This window comes from Antechinus flavipes, chromosome 1 (genome assembly GCF_016432865.1).
Source record: "Antechinus flavipes isolate AdamAnt ecotype Samford, QLD, Australia chromosome 1, AdamAnt_v2, whole genome shotgun sequence".
Classification (NCBI taxonomy): Eukaryota; Metazoa; Chordata; class Mammalia; order Dasyuromorphia; family Dasyuridae; genus Antechinus; species Antechinus flavipes.
Genome location: NC_067398.1, coordinates 184220980 through 184241658, shown reverse-complemented (window position 1 = coordinate 184241658; position 20679 = coordinate 184220980). Strand labels below are relative to the sequence as shown.

The following is a 20679-nucleotide window of genomic DNA, read 5'->3' as shown; positions in this document are numbered from 1 at the left end:
AAAGCAATGTTACATACTCATTTTTCTGAACTCTTCTTAGGGACCAGGCTTAGTTCTTATAATTATACTCTACTCAGGAATTTTTTGGCAGACTGAGGGTAAGGGGGAATTCTTTCCAATTATATTACTACAGCTGTGTTTCTTATTTTACTGGTTCTGCTTATTTAACTGTGCATCTATTCCTGTAAGTCTCTCATACTTCTCTCTTCTATAATTTTCATGTTCACTATTTCTTATTATACAACAATAATTCATCACATTTATTGACTATTCACTAATTAGCTATTCACTAATTAGTGGACTTCTACTTTGCTTCTACAAAAATAACTGTTATAAAATATTTTAATATTCTGTCTTTGATCACCTTTGAGTATTTATTAGACAGAAGAACTTCTGGATCAAAGGATATGAATATTTTAGGCAATTAATTAGCATAATTCAAAATTGTCAACTTGAATGGTTAGACCACTTCATCAAAGCTCCATCAAAAAAATTCAGTGTTTCTAACTTTCCATAGCTTCTCCAATACTCACTATTCCTATCTTTTGTCATTCCTGCTAATCTGCTGAATATGATGATGTAATCATCACTTATCTCAAGAGGTAATTATCAAGTCATATCTTCATACCTCCAACTTTTAGTATACACCAAAGCATCAAGCAAATAGATTCTTTAATTTAAAGCAGACTTAAAATTCATTTGGGAATTGGCCACTGGGAAACTAATAGTATTAATGTTTAAATGAGATTGAGAATAGTCACAACTCAAGTGACAACATCAACCATTACTCTTCCATTCTCTACTCAAGCCCATAGGCTTATTAACCCCCTTCCTCTTTTCCCTGTTGCAAGAAGGGTAAATACACATTTTTAATGTCTTATTTTTACCACTAATCAGATAGTCTGTCAACTATCAAAATATAAGTTAGGACAAGAAGTCAAGACTGACTTAGGTCAAAAATGGATCTGTTTTAACTAATTTAGGGTACAAAAAATCCAGAGAGTCTTTGAATTGACAGAGAGAAATTCAAAACAATAGAAAAAATCTAGAACTATTTGAAAAACTCAAGTCTATGATCTTTCAAGAGTCAGAAAAATAGAACTAAAGTTAAATGCTATTTTAATTTTCTGAATTGCTGGAAAAAAAATTGCTGTCTAGACAGAAAGATTGACTAGAATGAGAGACACTGGTCAAAATAAGAAATCAGATTGATGACTCTTTGATAGTCTTTAAGATTTTTTATTTTAGAACTAATTTGTTATTTTCTTAGTTACATTCTGAAAACTTTTATGGTTTGGCTTATCTCTTTATCTATATATTTTTTTTCAGCGAAATATACATAAAATGAAAAGATCAGAAATAGCAAGCAATAACTTGTAATTAGCATCTTATGCTATAGTAAGCTTTGTCTATGGCTTTTAATACCAAAGACTTGTCATTTTAGAATGACAACTAAGCAGCAAATAAATACACTTATGCCTGTATAGAAGAGATAGACACACATATTTTTATCTCAGAAGAGTAAACTAGACAAGTAGAAAAGAAAAAGAAAAGAATGAATGATCAAAAGCACCCATTATTTTTAGTCAACATAGTAAGGCAAATTCTACTCACATCGTTAGATTTGAATTTTTGTTTTTGAGAATATATAGACCAATCCAAGAGCATATTTGTTGGCTTGGTAAAAAATACTGAGGTTTCCTTTCCAGACCAGAAGATTTCAAGAAGAAAGGCTTGTTCTCGGACTTTTAGGCTTTGAGAATCTGCCCCTTCATATAACCTAGGAAAAAAATAAACAAAATTTAAATGTAAGTCGATTTGATTATGGTAGTTACTTGGGAGAAAGTATCAAGTCTCCTGTCAAAACAAAGAAGTTTGGCAATTTTAAAATATAGTACTATCACTATTTTTGGTAAGTAGTATGCACACTAATAATAGTAATCAACTCAAACTGAAATAATAATGGAAAAGAAATGAAAAAGTATATAGCATTAGGCCATAAAACAATAAAAAATGCACACGTATTCGATGTTCAACTTCAGGTGTGGAGATGAAACTTTTCAACACTTACATGTACAAACTGAATAAATGCGTGTGGATTTTTCACTTTAGCCTAAGAAGGATTTTTCACTTAAGCATTCAATTACTAAAGAATAAAAAATTAAAACCTGAAAAATGAAAAGCCTCACACTTCTATGATATCAAATTAAACACCTATCCAAATGTATGAGTTGGTGAAAATAAAATGTGAACTGTGAAATAGAAAAAGAAAAACAATTAGATAAACCATCACTCTATTGCTAACAAAATTTATCTCTAACTGTCAAAAACTTAAAAAAAAAAACAAAACAAACCTAAAACAACAATTCAAATTTGAATAACCACAAAAACAGACACAAAAGATGATTGACTTTTTGGACAGAACTTTAGAAATAAGGTGGAAAATGACACTTAAGAACAATGCAAATAGAAGAAGAAATGTCTTTTCATATAAAAACACACTTGTGACTCAGATGCTGAACTTCATTTTTCAATAGTGTAAAGAAGAATGTTAATAATGCCAACTTGAGCATCTTGGACACAACTCCTTCTGGAATTGGGTGACAAAAACTTTCACTGAAGAGGCAGGACCTGAAAAAAAAAGAATATAAGAATATAAGAACCCATGAGATTCAAACAAATTCACTGATTAATTGATGGACAAGTGCCTCTTTAAAATAATGCCAGAGTTTAAATAACAGTTTGATCAACAAATTATGGAACAAGTTAAACAAAGCTACATGATTAATATTTGTGCTTCCTTTATAAATGTAATGACAGGTCAAACCCTCCAGCAGTTATCCTTTTATTACTTCTAGCAATTGGTACACTTTATCACTGCCTGTTTTAAAGAATACAGATCTAATTTCTCTAATTCTTCTCAGTGATTGCCAATGTTCAACTGTCTTCTGTTATTGTCTTCACATTTCCTTTATTTCTCTGACAAATGGGAGAACGATGAATACTGAACTTAATTGGTGTAGGTCCTTAGCAAATAAAAAATTACCTTGAATACTTAATGTTTTCAACTTTACCTTCTTCTTACCACAAAATCCTCTCCATGTTCACTGTTTAACAAAGCACAGCTATGAAGTTAAAAAAAAATCTCAATTTTATTACTTTTCATCTTTGGTGTTTCTCAAAGAGTGGGTGTCAAATTACTTAAAGGCACAGAGTCCCAGGGGCACAAAGGAAAGAACAAAGACACTCAGACGCTCTGATTTCAGTCTCTTCTTTAACACTCCCTGTGTGACCCTGGGCATGTCACAAGCTCACCGGGCTTCAGTTCTTTCATTTAACAAATGAAGGGGCTGCATGACGGGCTAAGGTCCCTTCCACTCTGCATATAGGATCCTCTGAGCCACAGAGATAGGACGAAAACACATTTTCTTCCAAATTTATATGCTGATGATACCGGTACATCTCTTTTTATCACTGCATTATCCTTCTTTGTTCACTTAAGGCTGATTACATCATGTTGTTTACAAGTGGTTTCTCATCTTTTCTTCCCAGACACCTACTATGAGGAAGCTAGGTAGTATAGTGCCAGATTTGGAATCAGGGTAGACCTGAGTTCAACTCTTGCTTCAAACACTTATTCCAATACACTGTGACTCTGAGAAAGTCACTTATCCTCTTAGTCTCAATTTTCTTATATGTAAACTAGGGATAATTACAGAATTTATGTCCTAGGTTTGTTGTGAGGCTTCAAATGATATAATACATATAAAAGCATTTTGCAAACCTTAATTAAGGTTCTATAAATTATCTATTAGTCCAAACCAGAGCTCAGCCGAGAATATTTTCCAAATTAGGTTAACAAACAAGACCTTCCACAACTTGATTCCAACTTTTCTATCCAATCATTTCTTTCAAAGAAAAACTGCTCAGTTTTAGCCCAAGTTTGTATATTTAAAGATACAAAGACACCTTTCTATAACATACCCTTTCCTCATCTCTCCTGTCTAGCATCCACCAGGCCCTCTGATAAAGAAGTTTCATGGAATAGAAAAAGCACATTGGCTTTGGAGACAAGAGAATTTGGGGGAGAAGGGAGGAGGAAAAGAGGGAGGGAGAAAAGCTGAAAATTCAATTCCATTCAGGCAACATTTATTACATGCTTACAATGAACAGGGTTCTGAGGATATAAATGGAAAATGACAGTCTCTGCCGTTAATGAGTTATTATTGAGTAGGGAGATGAGCATATCAGGGAAGGATTCTTCCTTTTTTGAATGTCATAGACCCTTCTGACATTCTGGTGAGCATCCTTCACAGAATAATATTTTCAAATGTATAAAATAAACTACAATGGAGGACAAAAGAAATCAGTTATATTTAAGTAAATTGTCCTTTCCCCATTAAAGTAAAGTTCCCCCATTCAAATCCATGGAACACAACCTCTAATCAAATACACAAATAATAAGTCAGATTGGATAGGAGAAGACAAAAAAGGACACAGAAGGGAAGCCACTGGAGATTCAGGGAAGGTATCAAAGCAGGACTTCATGGATGAGGTAATACCTTGGTTTAGCCATGAAGAAGAGAAGAATTTTTCTTAATAGGCCGATATAGGAAAGGGAATGTGGCAAGCATGGGCTGCTGCATCCAAAGAAAGAAAGAGCGAGAAGTGACAAGACATTATGAAGACAGGGGAATAATGAAGAGTCAAATATATAGCTGGAACTTTGGATGAATACCACTGTAATGAGAGGCCAAAGCTTCCAGGCTTTGGGAGGCCTTGAATACTGGATTAAGGAGCTTCTATTATATTGCAAAGGCAATGTGGTGTGTGGGGAAGGGAGGGGAACAAAGACGACATTTGAGGTAGAAGTGACATGATCAGACCTAAGGATTAGAAAGAACATTTTGGCAGAAGTATGAAGGTTGGGTAGAAGAAGGGAGAGATTGGAGGCAGATGGAACCTTTACATGACTATGATAAAGTGGGCAAGTCACTTAATTTTGTTTTCCTCAGTTTCCTCATCTGTAAAATAACCTGGAGAAGGAAATGGCAAACCATTTCATTTCTTTGTCAAGAAAACCCCAGATAGGAACATGAATACACAACTGAAACAATCCAACAATGATCCATATAAGAGATATGGAGAAGAGACAGATATCCGTTAATCTGGGCAGACAGGATAACTAGAACTTGGAAAATGACTGGATATTGAGGACTGAGTGGAATGTTAGAGTGAAAGGTGATTTAGAGGATCCAAATTTGGGTAACTTGGGAAATAATGACAGGATCAAAACAAATAGGGGGGTTTGAAGGAAAATAATTTTTGAAGGGAAGATCATAACTTTGTTTAGACCTCAGGAATACCTGGATATGGAAATACATATTTAAGAGTCTTTTGCATTAAGAAAATAAAGTAGTCACAGGAATAGGTATCACTGCTAAAGGAGAGAATATTTAAAAAAAAAAAAAAAAAAGATCTGAAGAGAGCTTGTGAGATGACCACAATTAAGGGAAAGAGAGAAGACATGGAATCTTCTAAGTAAACAAAAAGGACTTTTCAGAGAAGCAGGAAAATCAAAAGAAAGAAATGTCACAAAAGTGAATATAAAAGACACAATTCGAACAAAGTGACTTTTTTTTACAAATTCTTTTCCAATTTCTTGAATATTCAAGTAAGAAATTCCTCTAAAACATTACTGATGTTGCTACTTTAAGTAAAGCATCACACACATTTATTAAAACACACACCATATATGAGGAGACAAAACATAAGATGAAGAAAACACAATAGTCCCTACTTTCAAGGGCAACAGAAAATGGTCACAGATAACGAACTACAAAATAATTTCAAGAAGGATAGAACACTATTGGCTGGGAGGGAAGATAGAAGATAAAGGTAAAGGGGAGAGAGAGAGAGGTGAGAAAGAAGATTAAAAAAAAACCCAAACAAAAAACTTATGTCATCTTAGCCTACACTAAGAGCATTAACTAGAAAAAAGATAAATGAGAGTTTTACTAGACTCTACCCTCCTGAAAGCAATTACGTTTAGTTCTGGGTACCATAATTTTAGAAAGGCTTAGAGGGGATGCAAAACTAGAGAGGATGCAGAAGAAGTACAGTAAGGCTGACTTTTAAAGGACTCAAGGTCATATCCTGTGAGGAGTAAATGAGGGAACTAATCATAAAATTCGACATCTCTCATGAATAGATATCTCTTTTTAAGGGAAATGTGTCCTTCAATCCATCCCTTTCTGTTCCTAATCTAGCAAACTTCCCCCTTCATCAGTCTCAGTGTCTTGCTAATCTTCAACCTTGTCTTATCAATAGGCTTCTTCCTAGCTGTTTACAGACATACTCAAACCTCCTACCACTTTCATCCTTAAAAAACCCTCACTTGATCCTACTATCCTTATTAGCTAGCTTCTGTATCTTTCCTCCCTTTCTTGGGAAAACTCAAGCAAGCCTTTCCTCTTATTTGATTAAAAATCCATTCTAACTTGGATTCTGCCTTGATCATGGACTGAAACTGCTTGTTTCACAACTACTAATGATTTCTTATTTGCCAGATTCAAAGGTCATTCTTCTTGATGACTGCAGCTTTTGACAATGACAATCCTAATTCCTGGAAATTCTCTTTTTTAGAACGAGAATGTCCAGGGGCATCAATTGGAGCAAAAAATTTGGTTGTTCCTTTAAAATATTCATAAATTCTAATTCTTCTCCTGTTTTGGGAACACTGCTTTCTCCTGCTTCTCCTTCAACCTGTCTGATTACACCTTGGTTTTCTTCTCATCTAAATTATGGCCATTAACTATTGATGTCCCCCAACTACTATCCTTCTATTTTAGCTCTAGTCCATCTCCTTTGATGAGCTCATCAGTTTCCCTCGTGTTCAATTATCCTCTCCAGAAAGATTATTCCCAGATGGTTCAGGAGGAGCAAGTGAGGCAGGTCCTTGCTCAGCCCTCCCTCCCTCAAATCCAATTCATTTGCCTGTCATGGCATCACCTCCCTGAGGTCATACTCATTTTTGAAAATGAAGGAGGCTTGTAATTTAAGTGTGAGGTAGTAAGGGCATGGAGACAGAAAATGACTTAAGGGATGGAATAGAAGTGGGGGTAGAGTAGGGCCCTGAAAGTTATAGAATTATAAAATTTGTAATATTTTGGAGAGGAAAGAGTCAAAGATAACCATAAGATTTTTGGCTGGGAGGAATGAAAGAATGGTGATAAAAACAGGAATTTAGTATGATAAAATTATCTTTATATAAAGGCTACTACACTATTTTCCTCATCTTCTGAAATCCTATCTTATGATTCACTGTATCACTGAAAACCATGCCATCTGACTATAAGTTATTACATACTTTGCCAAAATGGAAAGGTTAAAAATAAAGGTCCAATGATTAGCCTTCTATCTTTTGTTTGAGGAGAAATCTAGGTAAGTTTTAAAAGGCTTATCACCAGGTTTACCAATGTGGTGAATTTTTCAGTTACAAAAACTTTTAAGGCTTTCTATGAAGTCACAGATGCGATTGCAATTTGAATTGGTGAGTACCCTTATTAATAAAATCACTGTTTTTCATAATTTTGAAGTATTTTCCTAATGAGAAAATTATTCTTCTGGAGAACAATCTATAACAACATATTCCATATTTATCTAACATTTATAATGGTCTGAATTTATATTAATAATCTAAAATTCCCTTACCGGATAAGTATGTCTACAAAAGACCATGTTCCTTTCATACAATTTGGACATTGAAAAAATTCTAAATAATAACTCAACATGGCAGGAGACTTCCAAGGAGGGTGAAGATGCAGAAGAACTGACAAAACATGGAAGTACTGATCAATCAAGGTCTTTATATTATCCTGTTATAAAATGAAAGGAAAGAGTTGATTAATAATGGTTTTCTTGGCATCCATAATTTTACCCTCTAGTATGTTCCTTCTTCTGGTCACCTGTCTTACAAATGTGCACCTTTAAAGAATGGGCCTATCATATTTCTTATGTCATCAGTAAGGTGGGGAGGAGGGTAGAGAGAGGGAAAGAATTCAGAACTGAAAATAAAAACTTAAAAAAAAAAAAAAAAGAAGCATAAGTTTCACACTGCAAATACAGTGATTCAGCTGTTAAATGGTCTAAACAGAAGTATCAAACTCAACAGCAAAAAAATGATCTCAACCAGATGAAAATGTGGTTAGGAAATGTTTAACAAAATAAAAATACAACATGGCAAAGATAATACCAATTTGTGACTTTTTAAGTCAACATATGGCCACAGATATCTGTTTCAATTTGAATCTGGTGCTATTAGTTTAAAGAAACTATAGAGTGGGATCACAGTTCTAAGTGATGGATTCAGATTATATGAGAATACTACTTTCTTTATTCCAAAAGAAAATGACTTCCTGAATTTACCCAAAAGAAATATCTAGCTCACTTAATTAAACTCTGCTTCTGGCAGAATTTTACTTAGAAGTGGTTTTTGTTTTCCCCTGAAGTGACACTCCAAATTGGACTTCACTTAAAGCGAACAGTTTCTAAAAATATGTTTGTCACTTTATATGATTTTATGAAAATTTTGTCCATAATGAACAAATCACAGGTCCAGATTCCCCACCAAAATACAATTTAACAATTTTAAAGGTGTTTTTCCTCCCTCAAGCCCAGAAACAAAATGAATATGATCTATGTGGTAGAATGGCAATTTACTGAATAGAATTCTAGTTGATTTAAAGCATGTGTATGAGTTGAGGAGTTTCTATCTTACACCAAAGACTTAATTATATAGGGAGTGAAAAAGAAATGAATTTTGTGAAAGGAAAAAGACAGCAAATGGAAACCAGATTTCAGTTTAGGATTCATAAAAAAATTTCTGAAAAAAGATGATTAGCTATTAATAGACATCAGGAACATTGTTAAATTTTAACCTTCTTTGCTTCATTATGTTTAAGCTTTTGCTTTTTCACCTGTAGCATGTTCTTCAGGAGAGCATGAAGAAGAAAGACAGGAGGGATGTATTGTGGTTGTAGGAAAACTAATTCTTCAAGTGCTTCTGTAAAGAACTGCCCTTCAATGAGGAGCTCAATTGTATTACATATATTTCTAGGAAGTTTAGTGTTTTTAACCTGAAAAACAAAAGACAGCATGATTAAATAAAGAGAACAAGGAAAAAGAAGATTTATAGGGGGGATGGCAATGTCAGGTTAAAGCACCATCCAAATTCACCTAGGCTGAAAATCTATGTATTTGCTAAGATGATAAAAAACACGCACATAGACATTCACATACAGGCACCCACTTATACACATATACATGGAAAATAGGTGCATCCTGAAGTGATAACAATCCATATATTCATATCAACTGTATAAAGAATAAAAAAAAGATATAAGAACTTATTGTTATTTTATTAGTAATAAATTCATTTTAAAAGAAATTCTGCTTTTGCTGAGGAAGAAACTTAAATGATTAATTGTTGTGAGACAAAAAGTTCTGTCCTTAGTAGTTTCGATTAGTCCAATGATGACAATGAATGGCTACCACAAAATGCTATAGCTCCAGGGCAAACAAAACAGATAAAGGAAAATTGGATCTACTCAAGTGCAATAATACTGAATTTTTGTGGTGCACTGCATAATGTCCACTGTTTCTAGTTACTAATAAAATAGATTATGCGTTACTTATTTTCTTAAAAAAAAAATATATATATATATATATAAAGTATACCTGGGGGAAGAGTTTTGTTTTTTTTTTAATTCTCAATACTTGGCTATACTTAATTAATGATGTTGCAAAAACAAATCTTTTATTTATTTATTTGTTTGTTTGTTTGTTTGTTTATTTATTTATATATTTGGAAATGAGGAGGAGGGCTCAAGTGCCAAATCTTCACATCATAATGCTTCTAATTCTGCATTTATTATATTTTAGAAAAAAACTTACACTTCAATAAATTTAACTTTTTTACAGTTTAGTTACTCATAAAATTATGAGCTTCCTATAACTTAAACAAAAGAAAGCAACTGTTTCCCAAAATGAAAACTACTGACAATAATAATAGTAATAATTACTGATAGTTAGCATTTATATAGTATCTGCTATGTAGTAGAAAGTATGTTAAATGTTTTAAAAATACAATTTCATGTAACTCTCATAAAAAACTCTGGGAGATAAACCTGATTGCTATTACTATCCCCAGATATTTTACAAATATGAAAAATTAAGTCTAAAAAAGTGACTATCTCAGGCAGGTTCACATAGCTAGTAAATATTTGAGACTGAATTTGAATATAGATCTTCCTGACTCTAGATCCAGAATTCCATATATTGCATCAAGTCAAAAAATAGAAAAGCTAGAAAAAAAATGCAAAATGTTAAGTATAGTGATGATCATAACAATTAAAAATAACACTACTACTTTATCTTTATGGAGTACTTTAACCATCACAAATTGTACACATATATCCCCTTTGAGGTAAGAACAGACTTGGTAAGTTAGTCAGTAAGACCTACGATTTCATCAGTGTGGGAACTCCCTTTACTAATGGAGAGCACATCCGTGTATCTCTTGCTCAAGATCACACAGCTGGAATGTGACTTCTTCCATAATATCCCAATGCCTCTCAATGCATCAACTTCATTGTGAGATACTTCCAATATTAATGAGTGTAAAATACATAAAACTGGCAGGTCATAGCCTGTGTCATCTGTAAAACAAGGAGACCCAGACTGGATGATGTTCAGGAACTCTTCCCAGCACCAAAACTCTGATACCAGCGGCAACTCACATCCCTGAATAGAGTATCTGATTCTCTGCCACTGATACACTCAATTGGTCTTTTTCCCCTCAAAAAAGATGGACTAAATGCTATGTGGATGTCACTCAGTGTGTACAGCTGCTTTGCAGAAGGGGATAATTACTTCAGTAACATCAACATATCAGGAGTTATGAGATGTATAACAGTTCTCAAAGGGCTTTATAAGTCACATTCTAATTAAAATACTTTAGGTAGAACAAAAAGATAATTGAAATTTATATTTCTAAGATATTATATAAGAAAGAGGACTGGAATATAACAAATCAATTAAAATACATATTAGTTTAAAAGTATTAGGATAATGCATTTTGACACCTTTTTTGGATACAAATAAGATATTACTTTTGATTAGGACAACCTAATCTAAAAATAGTAACTCTAAATTTAAAACACTATAGAACATGACTGGGCATAATCATATCAACTATGATAATGATAGCAAGAGAATCATAAGCTCAGGATAGAATAGTGGGGAGTAAACCATGTTCTGCTTAGAGTGAGAAGATACCTGCATCTGAAGCCCATACTACTCGCATGACCATGGACACATGTGAGTCTCAGTTTCTTACTTGGGAAAATAAGACTAATAATACCTATAGTGCTTCCCTAATGGGGTAGTTGTGAGAATCAAATGAGATAAAGTATATAAATTAATATTTAATATTAATTACTTCTAATATTAATTATTAATAGCCTCTTTATTTTTCTTTGTTTTATGGATAAATTGCCTCCTTGAAGGGAATATGCACATTGATGAGATCACAGGTCCACTGTGCTGCAGTGATTCTGCAGTATTAATATTACTGTTTTATTATTTTATTAGTATTAGAGCAGTGGGTACTAAGTGATGTAGTAACCACTTACTAACTAAGTGGTTACTAAGATTTTTAAAAAGCATTTAGTATATCATATTTAAATATATCACTACAAATCTTGATGAAACTTTTTTCTTTTCAAAGTTTCAGGCCATATAAAATGTATTTAAAATTTGAGAGTAAGCTCTGGTGTCAAAGACAATATATTTCAGTTAAAAGATGGATGTGTGTGAGAGAGAGAAAAAAAAAAAACCTAATTGACTTACCTCTATACTGTATCCTGTACTTTTAGTTAATTCAGTGCAATTATACTTCACAGCCTATAAAACATTAATGCAACAATCAAAACCAAGCATTTAAGAATCTATATTGCAAATTGTTTTAAAATGGATATTAGTTTAAAGGGAGATACTTTTCCTCTGGATGAAAATCTTACTCTAATATTGCAATTCTGAAATGCTGGAGGATATGATAATAAGAGGAAGAATGAGTATCCTAGCCAATTACACTGATAATATTGAAAAATAATACTGTGCCTCACGAAAGTGCACATATTTCCCTAAAGTTATAAAAACATCACCTGCATTTCCTTATATCAGTGACAGTCAATGTTCAATTATTTGTATAACTTTGTGACCTTCTACTTCTCCCTCTTGGAGTTAATTAAAATTATTCAAACTATTTGTAGATATGTTGATTTATGACAAAAGCATGATTGCAAATTATTATTTTAGCTTCTCGAATTGCATTTAGCTTTCAAGATCTATGCTGCTGAAGTATCTTTTAAAATTCTAAATTGAGGATCCAAAACTTTCTTCAAGTTAAAGTGACATTCAACGTCAAAGTCTAAAGTCATTTAGTATCTTTATTTTTTGAACTTTTATTGTGAATATATCATAGACACATATGACAGTGGAAAAAACTGCTGGATCTGAAGTGAGTCGCCCTTTGAGTAAGTAGTGGTTCTACCACTTGTGATCTGAGTCTGGCTATTCCCACTTTTCTTATCTAAAAAATGAAGGAACTGACCAAGAAATAATATAAATGGGGCAGCTCAGTGGCATAGCAGTTAGAGCACCAGTCCTGAAGTCAGGAGGACCTGAGTTCAAATATGGCCTCAGACACTTAACATTCCTAGTTATATATGCTCAAGTATGACCCTGGACAAATCACTTAACCCCAACTGCCTCAGCCAAAAAAAAAGAAAAGAAAAGAAAAGAAAAGCAAAAAAGAAAGAAAGAAAGAAAAAAAAGAAATAATATAAATTTATCTTTTATCCTCATTTCTCAGCCTCATTTCATAGATGAGGAAATTGAATCCCAGAGAAGTAAATGACTTGGCAAGCTCACATGGCTAATAAGTGCAAGAGGGAAAATCTCTTAATTCATAACTTCTTCCTCAATCCAAGCCCAAGGCTTTGTTCTCTAAGCCATTTCCTTACCTAAATCAAATGTATTGCACCGTGGGCTGAAGTTCTAAGTTAACACTAATATGAGAAATGCAGCAAAGCATTCCTTCCCTTTTTTTCTTCCATTGTAACTATTTTCCCTTTGTAAAGCTTAGACAACAAGGTTTACAGTACTGAGATTATAATAAAAGGTTAATTAATACAAAGAACTATGCAAATGTTCAAAACCATTTGAGTTACTTCCTTTTAATTTTTATGAAGCTCTCTTGGGAAATTTAACTAGCAACCTCCCCAGAATTTCAAAAAATGTACTTATGCACAATATGACAACCTTTAGCCTGTTAAAAAGAATACTTAAACTTCCTAGATCTTCAAGGTAATGAAGGTGAATTTCACAAAGGATATCACTACTGAGGAGTTCAGAATAGAGAGAGGCTGGCATAAGCTGTAAACTTAAATCAGATATAACAAAGTTTGTCTTAGGAATGGGGACTTTTAAAACTTTAAAATGACTAATGGAAGGAGACTAAGGAACCTTATTTATATGGATGGATGCAAATGAATGTTTGTAAAAATAATGATTGTGTCAGATGATGTGAAAATGATTTTATCTAAAGGGAGAGCACTAGATAAGTGTTGACAACTTTAAGGCTAAGGTTGGAAATGATATATGTTTTGTCTTCCTGACTGAATGGGACCAAATGTTATTTGGGAATCATCACTTAAATAACAGCTTCAAGGTCATTGCAATATAAGTTCTCAGGATTTCCAAAGCTGCTAGCTGAAAAATTTCTCCTCCACTTCCATTTACATTATGTCAAGAAGGGAATATCAAGGAATACTTAATAAGCAGTTTTTGGTTTCAACAATAATTTTGGCATTCTCTATGTTATTCTATATGTCCTTTAGATCAACCAGTAAGATCAAAAAAAGTTTCTATGGCTTGAGTTTAGTGACCTCAAATTCCTTAAAAGTTTTAAGAAAGGAAAACTATTACAATTATTTAGGGGGGAAAATGAATTTCTTTGGATGAATTGTCCTAACTATGAAAGAACAATTTTGTACTTTGACCAAATAAAATCAACAGGTACAATAATTATGCATTAATTAATTAGTAAAACTACATGAAAACTTTTGGGACAGCCTGTATAATTCAATGGGTGATAAAACCAATTTTTGCATGTATCACAAAAACTGGCACACATATTACTAGAAAATAAGACATTACAATATTTGCAGTTACATTAAAGTTCTTAGAATTAATTACTTACATAACTATGTACTTTTTCAAAAACTATTTTGGTGTTATGAGGTATATTTTTTGCTTCTAAGAGAAACATTTTATAAAAAGAGAGATATTTAGGTTCCAGTTCAATCTAGATGTGAACCTCTCTAAGCAAGTACTTGTCTGATTTTAATAGCCATCAATCAAATGTATATATTCTTAACAAAAAGGTAGGTTTGTATCCACACAGACATGTATTATTACATGCATTGTGAATGAATTCATGCATGAATAATATATGTATATATGTATTTGATTTTGCAGGTGAAATCTAGGCATCATAAATAAAATCCATAAAGCATTGGAAATACCACAATATTTCCAAGATCCATTCTTTTGTTGTTATAGGTATTTTTATCATGAAAACAGAGAATAATCACTTTGACTTGGAAGATGGTCTTTGTGAATATTTGTAGCCAAATACACACACACACACACATATATATGTATGTATCACATTGTAACCAATTTTGTAGGAGACTCACTAAATGTAGCTAGGATGTTCCTTAAAGAAGGTCCTTACAAGTCTATTTTAGGCCTATTTTTAAAATTTCCCAGGGGCAGTGAGGTGATGCAGTGGATAGAGTACCAACCTTGGAGTCAGGAGGACCTGAGTACAAATCCACCCTCAGATATTTGACATTATTAGCTGTGTGCTTGACCACATCACTTAACTCCAAATATCTAGCAAAAATAATTTTAAAAATTAATTTCCCAGCTTAGGAGGACATACTAGAGCTTGTGCTTTATAGGATAATCTAATATAATCCTCATGCCACAATATGGCATGGGAGTGCGACTGTACAGCAACAAGACACATTGAAAATCTGATCTCAAAATATATGTAAAAAAGTTTGGAAAATACTTATGGAAATCTGTTTCCTATATTAATTTTAAAAATTAAGGCACTGTGGCATAGGAAATGAAGCTGGCCCTAGAGTCACTTATTGGCTACATAATTAAGGATATTTACAAAACTTTTCCAAAGCTCACAGTAGAGAAGAGGGGTTAAGTCTGTTCTAGTTGTGGGAACTTTCTCATGAGGAGTCTGATCAAAGCAAACAAAACAAAATTTTAAAAAGCAGAGGCAGTAGGGTGTAATGAATGGAAGGTTGGCCTTTGGAGCAAGAACTGTGCTCAAAGCCTGCCTATAAACCATACTGGTTTTCTGATTATTGTGATGTCGATTAACCTCTCAGTGCACCAGAACACACTCTAACACGCTAAGTTATAGATAATTTGATGATCTAAATTTGGAGAGAGCTTCCAGACGAGGAAATGTCTAGAATAATAAAATCAGAGATCTAAATTAAAAACAAACACATAAACAAAACCTATCACAAATAAACTAGTTCTTGGTGCTTGACTTGGTTCAAGTCAATATCATCCAAATATGGAACTGACAGCTCATTTATTTATGGCATTACTTTGAAACTGTTTATAAAATATTCCTAATGCCTTATTAACTTAGGGCTCAAAAGACTATTCCAATAAAACATAAGCTCTAGCAGCTTCTACTAATCTGGAAAACCTTTAGCATGGCTAGTCAAGTAAAGTATATCTATCACCCAGTATTTTAAAAGTCTGTCTATTCTTAAAATCAATTGGCTGAAACATTTATTAAATGTGCTATGCACTATGCTAAATGCTTTACAATTATCTTATTTGATTACCACAGTGACTTGCCCAGGATCAGGATCACACAACAAGTAAACATATGCTACTAGACCTAAACTCAAATCTTCCTCCAGACCTGGTGCTGCATCACCTAGCTGCCAAAAGGTGTGCAGCTACCCTGACTTCTACAGCTACAAAGGGATTCTAAACTAGGGAAGGAATTTGTGTTGATCATGGAAGTACCTGAACCAGTACTACCACAGACTGCTGAAGTACTACATGTTATACATTCAGTAAATTTGCACAGATACTGTATGTACCACTTCATAAAAGTATTTAAAAAGGAGAAATTTTTATAAGTCATATTCACTAAAAAGTAACAAATCTTAGTAGATCTATATCATATGTTGGTCACATTAGCTAGAAATGTCTAATTTGTGGGAACTGCAAAAACTTTCCTTACTTGTTCCTTACCTCCACTTTACATATGTGCTTTCTTAATGCCTTTTTCAGGTCAGCAAGTTCACAGTCAGTCTTGGAATCAGTGGCTTTTTGTTCTTCTTTAAACTGTTTGGTTAAAAGAGAATTCATTTGAACATCTCCATCATTCTGAAATTCTTTCCATCTGCATGCAAAAGTAATTTATTTCAGGCAATAAAGAGTATTTCAGTTTTAATTATGGGCTATTATTCCCTTCATATAGCCATGGTCCAAGGTCTCTTCACAGAGGGAAGGGGACATATGGTGTCTGGAAGTTATGCAAGCAGAGCCCAAACTCAGGGGTAGAGTTGTTTACCAGGCTGGAAAGGCTCTGGTCCTGGTGATGACAGAGTGTGTGTGTGATAAGGACAAGTCAGGTGAGGTCTGGAAAGCTTAGATACAGATATGGTACTAACACTGGTATTGGTATTGGTATTGATAGAGAGATACTGATTGCTACATAAGGTAATTATTTTCCCATGAGTTTTTCTGCAAACACTTCTTATGAGCTCTGTGATGTGAGATCAAACATACCATGAAATTAAGTTTTTTAAATTTCATTTTCTCTACCATTTTCTCCATGTGTTTCAAAGAAAACCCATGAGTCATCATTTCATTTAATTTTCAGTTTCCTTCTGTTTTCTGCTTTTGTTGATATCAAGAATGTCAAATTTGGTAAGCCTCAGCTCGTCAGTAACAGTAAAATGCTGGCTAGTCATGAACAAAGATTGCACAATAAGAGCATCAACACTCTGAAACCCATGTTCATATTCTCTGTTTCCTTTTCTGTTATCCTGACGCTACTACCACTGCAGATCTAGATTGTACAAGAAAGGGATTGTTTTGTGCTTTTCTTCTTTTCACAGTAGGCCAAAGTAAAAAAAAAAAAAAATCTGCTACCATATGGCCACCCTAATTCATATTTTGATAGGTCAGTACTCTCAAAGCAGACAACTGTTGGGACTCAAAGCTTTTCTAACCTGGTAGAACCTGTGCCTGTGAAAGTGCTGTAGTCTACTGAAATAGGCTTTGAGAATCTATGATTGTATCTTTGTGTTATTATGAAGCATCAGAGTGGACTTTATGGAAGTATTAAATATGATTATTACTTAAAGGACAATGGAAAGGCAGGTATCTCTCTCTCTCTCTCTCTCTCTCTCTCTCTCTCTTTCTCTCTCTCACACACACACCACTCCCCCCACTGTAAAAACTAATATGAACTACAAAAGAGTGATGACTGATGTGACTGATGGATGGTCTTTATATTTCGTCCCTGTACTTGGAGAATCAAGGGAATGCAAAACCCCAACATATTTAGTGGTCCTTAAGGCACATTTATGGGAAGACCTAATGGGTAAGGGTTACATAGGATTTGTTGGGATCTGTATCACTAGAAAAAAGTCCACATGACTGAGATCAATTTATCTGAGGTTGTGAATATTCTCTAAGACATCAATATAATACTTCAATAACTGCTCGCAATGCAACATAAGATTTATTTTACTGATTTGTATACATTTATTTAATCTACTTTTTAACAGTTTTCTGGCCCTTAATGGTAGAAATTCCTTGAAAGTAGAAACTATCAAAATATTTTCTCTATTTCAATTATATGAACCAGTGGGTGTTCAAAGAATAAAAACTTATGCTTAGGGAATTTTATTATTCAAAGCTATGGAAGATTATAGTAAGTCACCCAAATTCGCAACGATAGCCTTTGAACCAAATGATTCTACCTGGTCTTTTTTGTCTTGGACAAGATACAGATTTTCTTTTATTGTTTATTTACTATATTTATTATTAGACCATAAGGTGCATGAGATTACACAGTGTGTCTTATCTAAATTTTGGAGGTTCCTCAGCATCTAACATCATTCTTTGCAATCACTGATTAATGGATTAAGGTTGAGATAAAGTGAATTTCTACAGTTGTAAGAATGATTGTCTTCATATTTAGTCTACACCTATTTCCCTTTGCTGCTGCTCCTTGTAGAGATTTTACTTAGGTCTCATTTGATTTGGTATAAAAGTAAAATATGTGGTTGTATGTGTTTATGAATGACCAGAAATGTTTCATCTTCTCCTGTCTTCTTTGTTTTTTAAAAGTTTGAAGACTTCTAACAATTTTTAAAAAAGATTTGACTTTAAAAATACTATCAAATCTTTTATAGTACAGTGTTGCCTAAGTCTCCAGTGATGTAATTTAAAAATTAAATACTTTTTTGATTTGTCCAAATGTACAGTAAAAACCTAGTACTCTGGGTTCTATTATTTAAAAAAAAAAAAAGGAATGTTATTCAAAAAGGTATGTATTCTTTTTGTTTATTATACATGCAACTCATCCTTCAACTGGGACTCAGAAGTAAAATTTTAAAAAATGAAGCACTTCATAATTGCTCATGTGTTTTCAGTCTTTCTAGAAGTAGAACTTGAATTACATCTTAAACTAGATGTCCAATAGATATCTTAAACTCAACATTTTCAAAACTGAGCTCATGACCTTTCCTCCTAAACTCTCCTTCCTTCAAAACTTCCTTATTACTATCTAGGGTATGAGCATTCTCCTGGTTCTTCAGGCTCGAAACCTAGAAATCATCATGAACCCTTCCCTGTCTCTCACAGTCCATATCTGAGCTGAAACCTGTAGATATTTCCTTTGCAACAACTCTGAAAAACACCCCCTTCGCTCTTCTGACACTGACATCACCCTAATGCAAGACCTCATCACCACACCCCTGGACTTTTGCAATAAACTACTGGTGGCTCTGCCCGCCTCAAGGTTCTCCCCATTTATATCCATCCTCTATTCAGGCTCTTAAGAGATTTTCCCAAAGCACAGATCTGATCATGTCCTCACTCAAGAAATTCCCTATCATTTCTAGCATCAAATAAAAAAAATCTTCTACTTGGTGTTCAAAGTCCTTTATAAGCTAACTCCCTTTTACCTTTCCAGGCAACTTAAACTTTACTTCTTGTACTCTTTAATCAGTGACATCACTCTCCTTGCTATTCATGGACAAGACACTCTATTTCTTGGTTCTGAGCACTTTCTCTGGTTGTCTCACATTCCTGCAAAGCTCTGCCTCATTATCTCTATTAAATGGCTTCTTTAGGTACCTTCAAATCCAAGATAAAATCCTACCTTCTATAGGAAGCTTTTCTGTAATCTCTCTTAATTCTAGTGCCTTCACTCTCTTAATTATTTAATATTTATCCTACACATAGTTTGTCTGTATATACTTGTTTATGATCTCCCCTACTTCTTGAAAGCAGGAACCATCTTTAGCTTTTTTTGGAGGTGTGCTCAATGCTTAGCATACAGTATGTACTTAATAAATACATATTGATTGGCTAAGGAAAGAGTTCAAGATCAGCTTGATGGAAAAGTGATATCTTTAATGTTAATACTAGAATTGGTAACAGGAGGCAATACTCAAAAGCTGGACAAGTCATTGTTTTTAAACAATTTCTCTACAACATGGCTTCATTATTTGTACAAAGTGCTATGACTTCTTGAGTATTAGTTTATAAAAGCAAAAAATAAACAACAACATTAAACAGAAGTTTTTTCTGTATTACCCTTTCCTCTGGGTTTCTAAACTATTGCTACTCCCCAGCAATATATATAATCAAAATTTGACTCCATTTAATATAACAAATATTCACTAAACGGTTAGCTGTGGGCAAGGTTCTTTATTCTATATGCACGTTCAATAAAAACATCAAATTGCTACCAAAAAAGACCCCAGATGAGGGATATGGGATTACAATTGTTCACTGCAACAAAAGGAAATGTCTGCCACTCTTCCTGCCAACTGTCATACTCTTTCTCTTCAAGGACCCACCTCTAACTCATTTAACAAGAAATATTTTCTCTCTGGCAACAGATAATACTGCTCCTAAATTGAACAGAGATGTTGCCACAAACCCACTTGAAGGGCAGTGAATAAAGGAAAAAAATCTAAGAGAAAAAACCAGCTGAGTGTCTTGTACCATTATCTATTATTCTGTTTTGTGTGTGTATGTGTTTTGGGTGAAGGGGAGGAGAATGTGTATTTGCTTTAAAGTATTTTAAAATTACTTTTTGATGCATATTTTTAAGGATTCTGATGCAACTATTTATTAAACATGTATTTAACTCCTAAGGCATGCCTGTTGGTTACTATGCTAAATAGTGAAGTATTGCTAAGGCAAAACTAAAATCACCATTGCCCTCAAGAAGCTTACTTGGGGGTGGGAAAGTGG

General features: G+C 33.6%; 1 protein-coding gene across 1 annotated transcript in view; it reads right to left on the bottom strand.

The window, feature by feature from the left end:
* The window catches only part of SLF1 (SMC5-SMC6 complex localization factor 1), a 64467-nt gene that overhangs the window by 39407 nt on the left and 4381 nt on the right, over positions 1 to 20679 (bottom strand). Inside the window, exons 5-10 of the mRNA XM_051993813.1 lie at positions 16429 to 16521; positions 11911 to 11964; positions 8979 to 9137; positions 7714 to 7877; positions 2503 to 2631; positions 1615 to 1780 (exon numbers count right to left, since the gene is read on the bottom strand). Of these exons, the coding sequence (XP_051849773.1) occupies positions 1615 to 1780; positions 2503 to 2631; positions 7714 to 7877; positions 8979 to 9137; positions 11911 to 11964; positions 16429 to 16521 (765 nt within the window). The remainder of the gene's footprint in view (positions 1 to 1614; positions 1781 to 2502; positions 2632 to 7713; positions 7878 to 8978; positions 9138 to 11910; positions 11965 to 16428; positions 16522 to 20679) is intronic.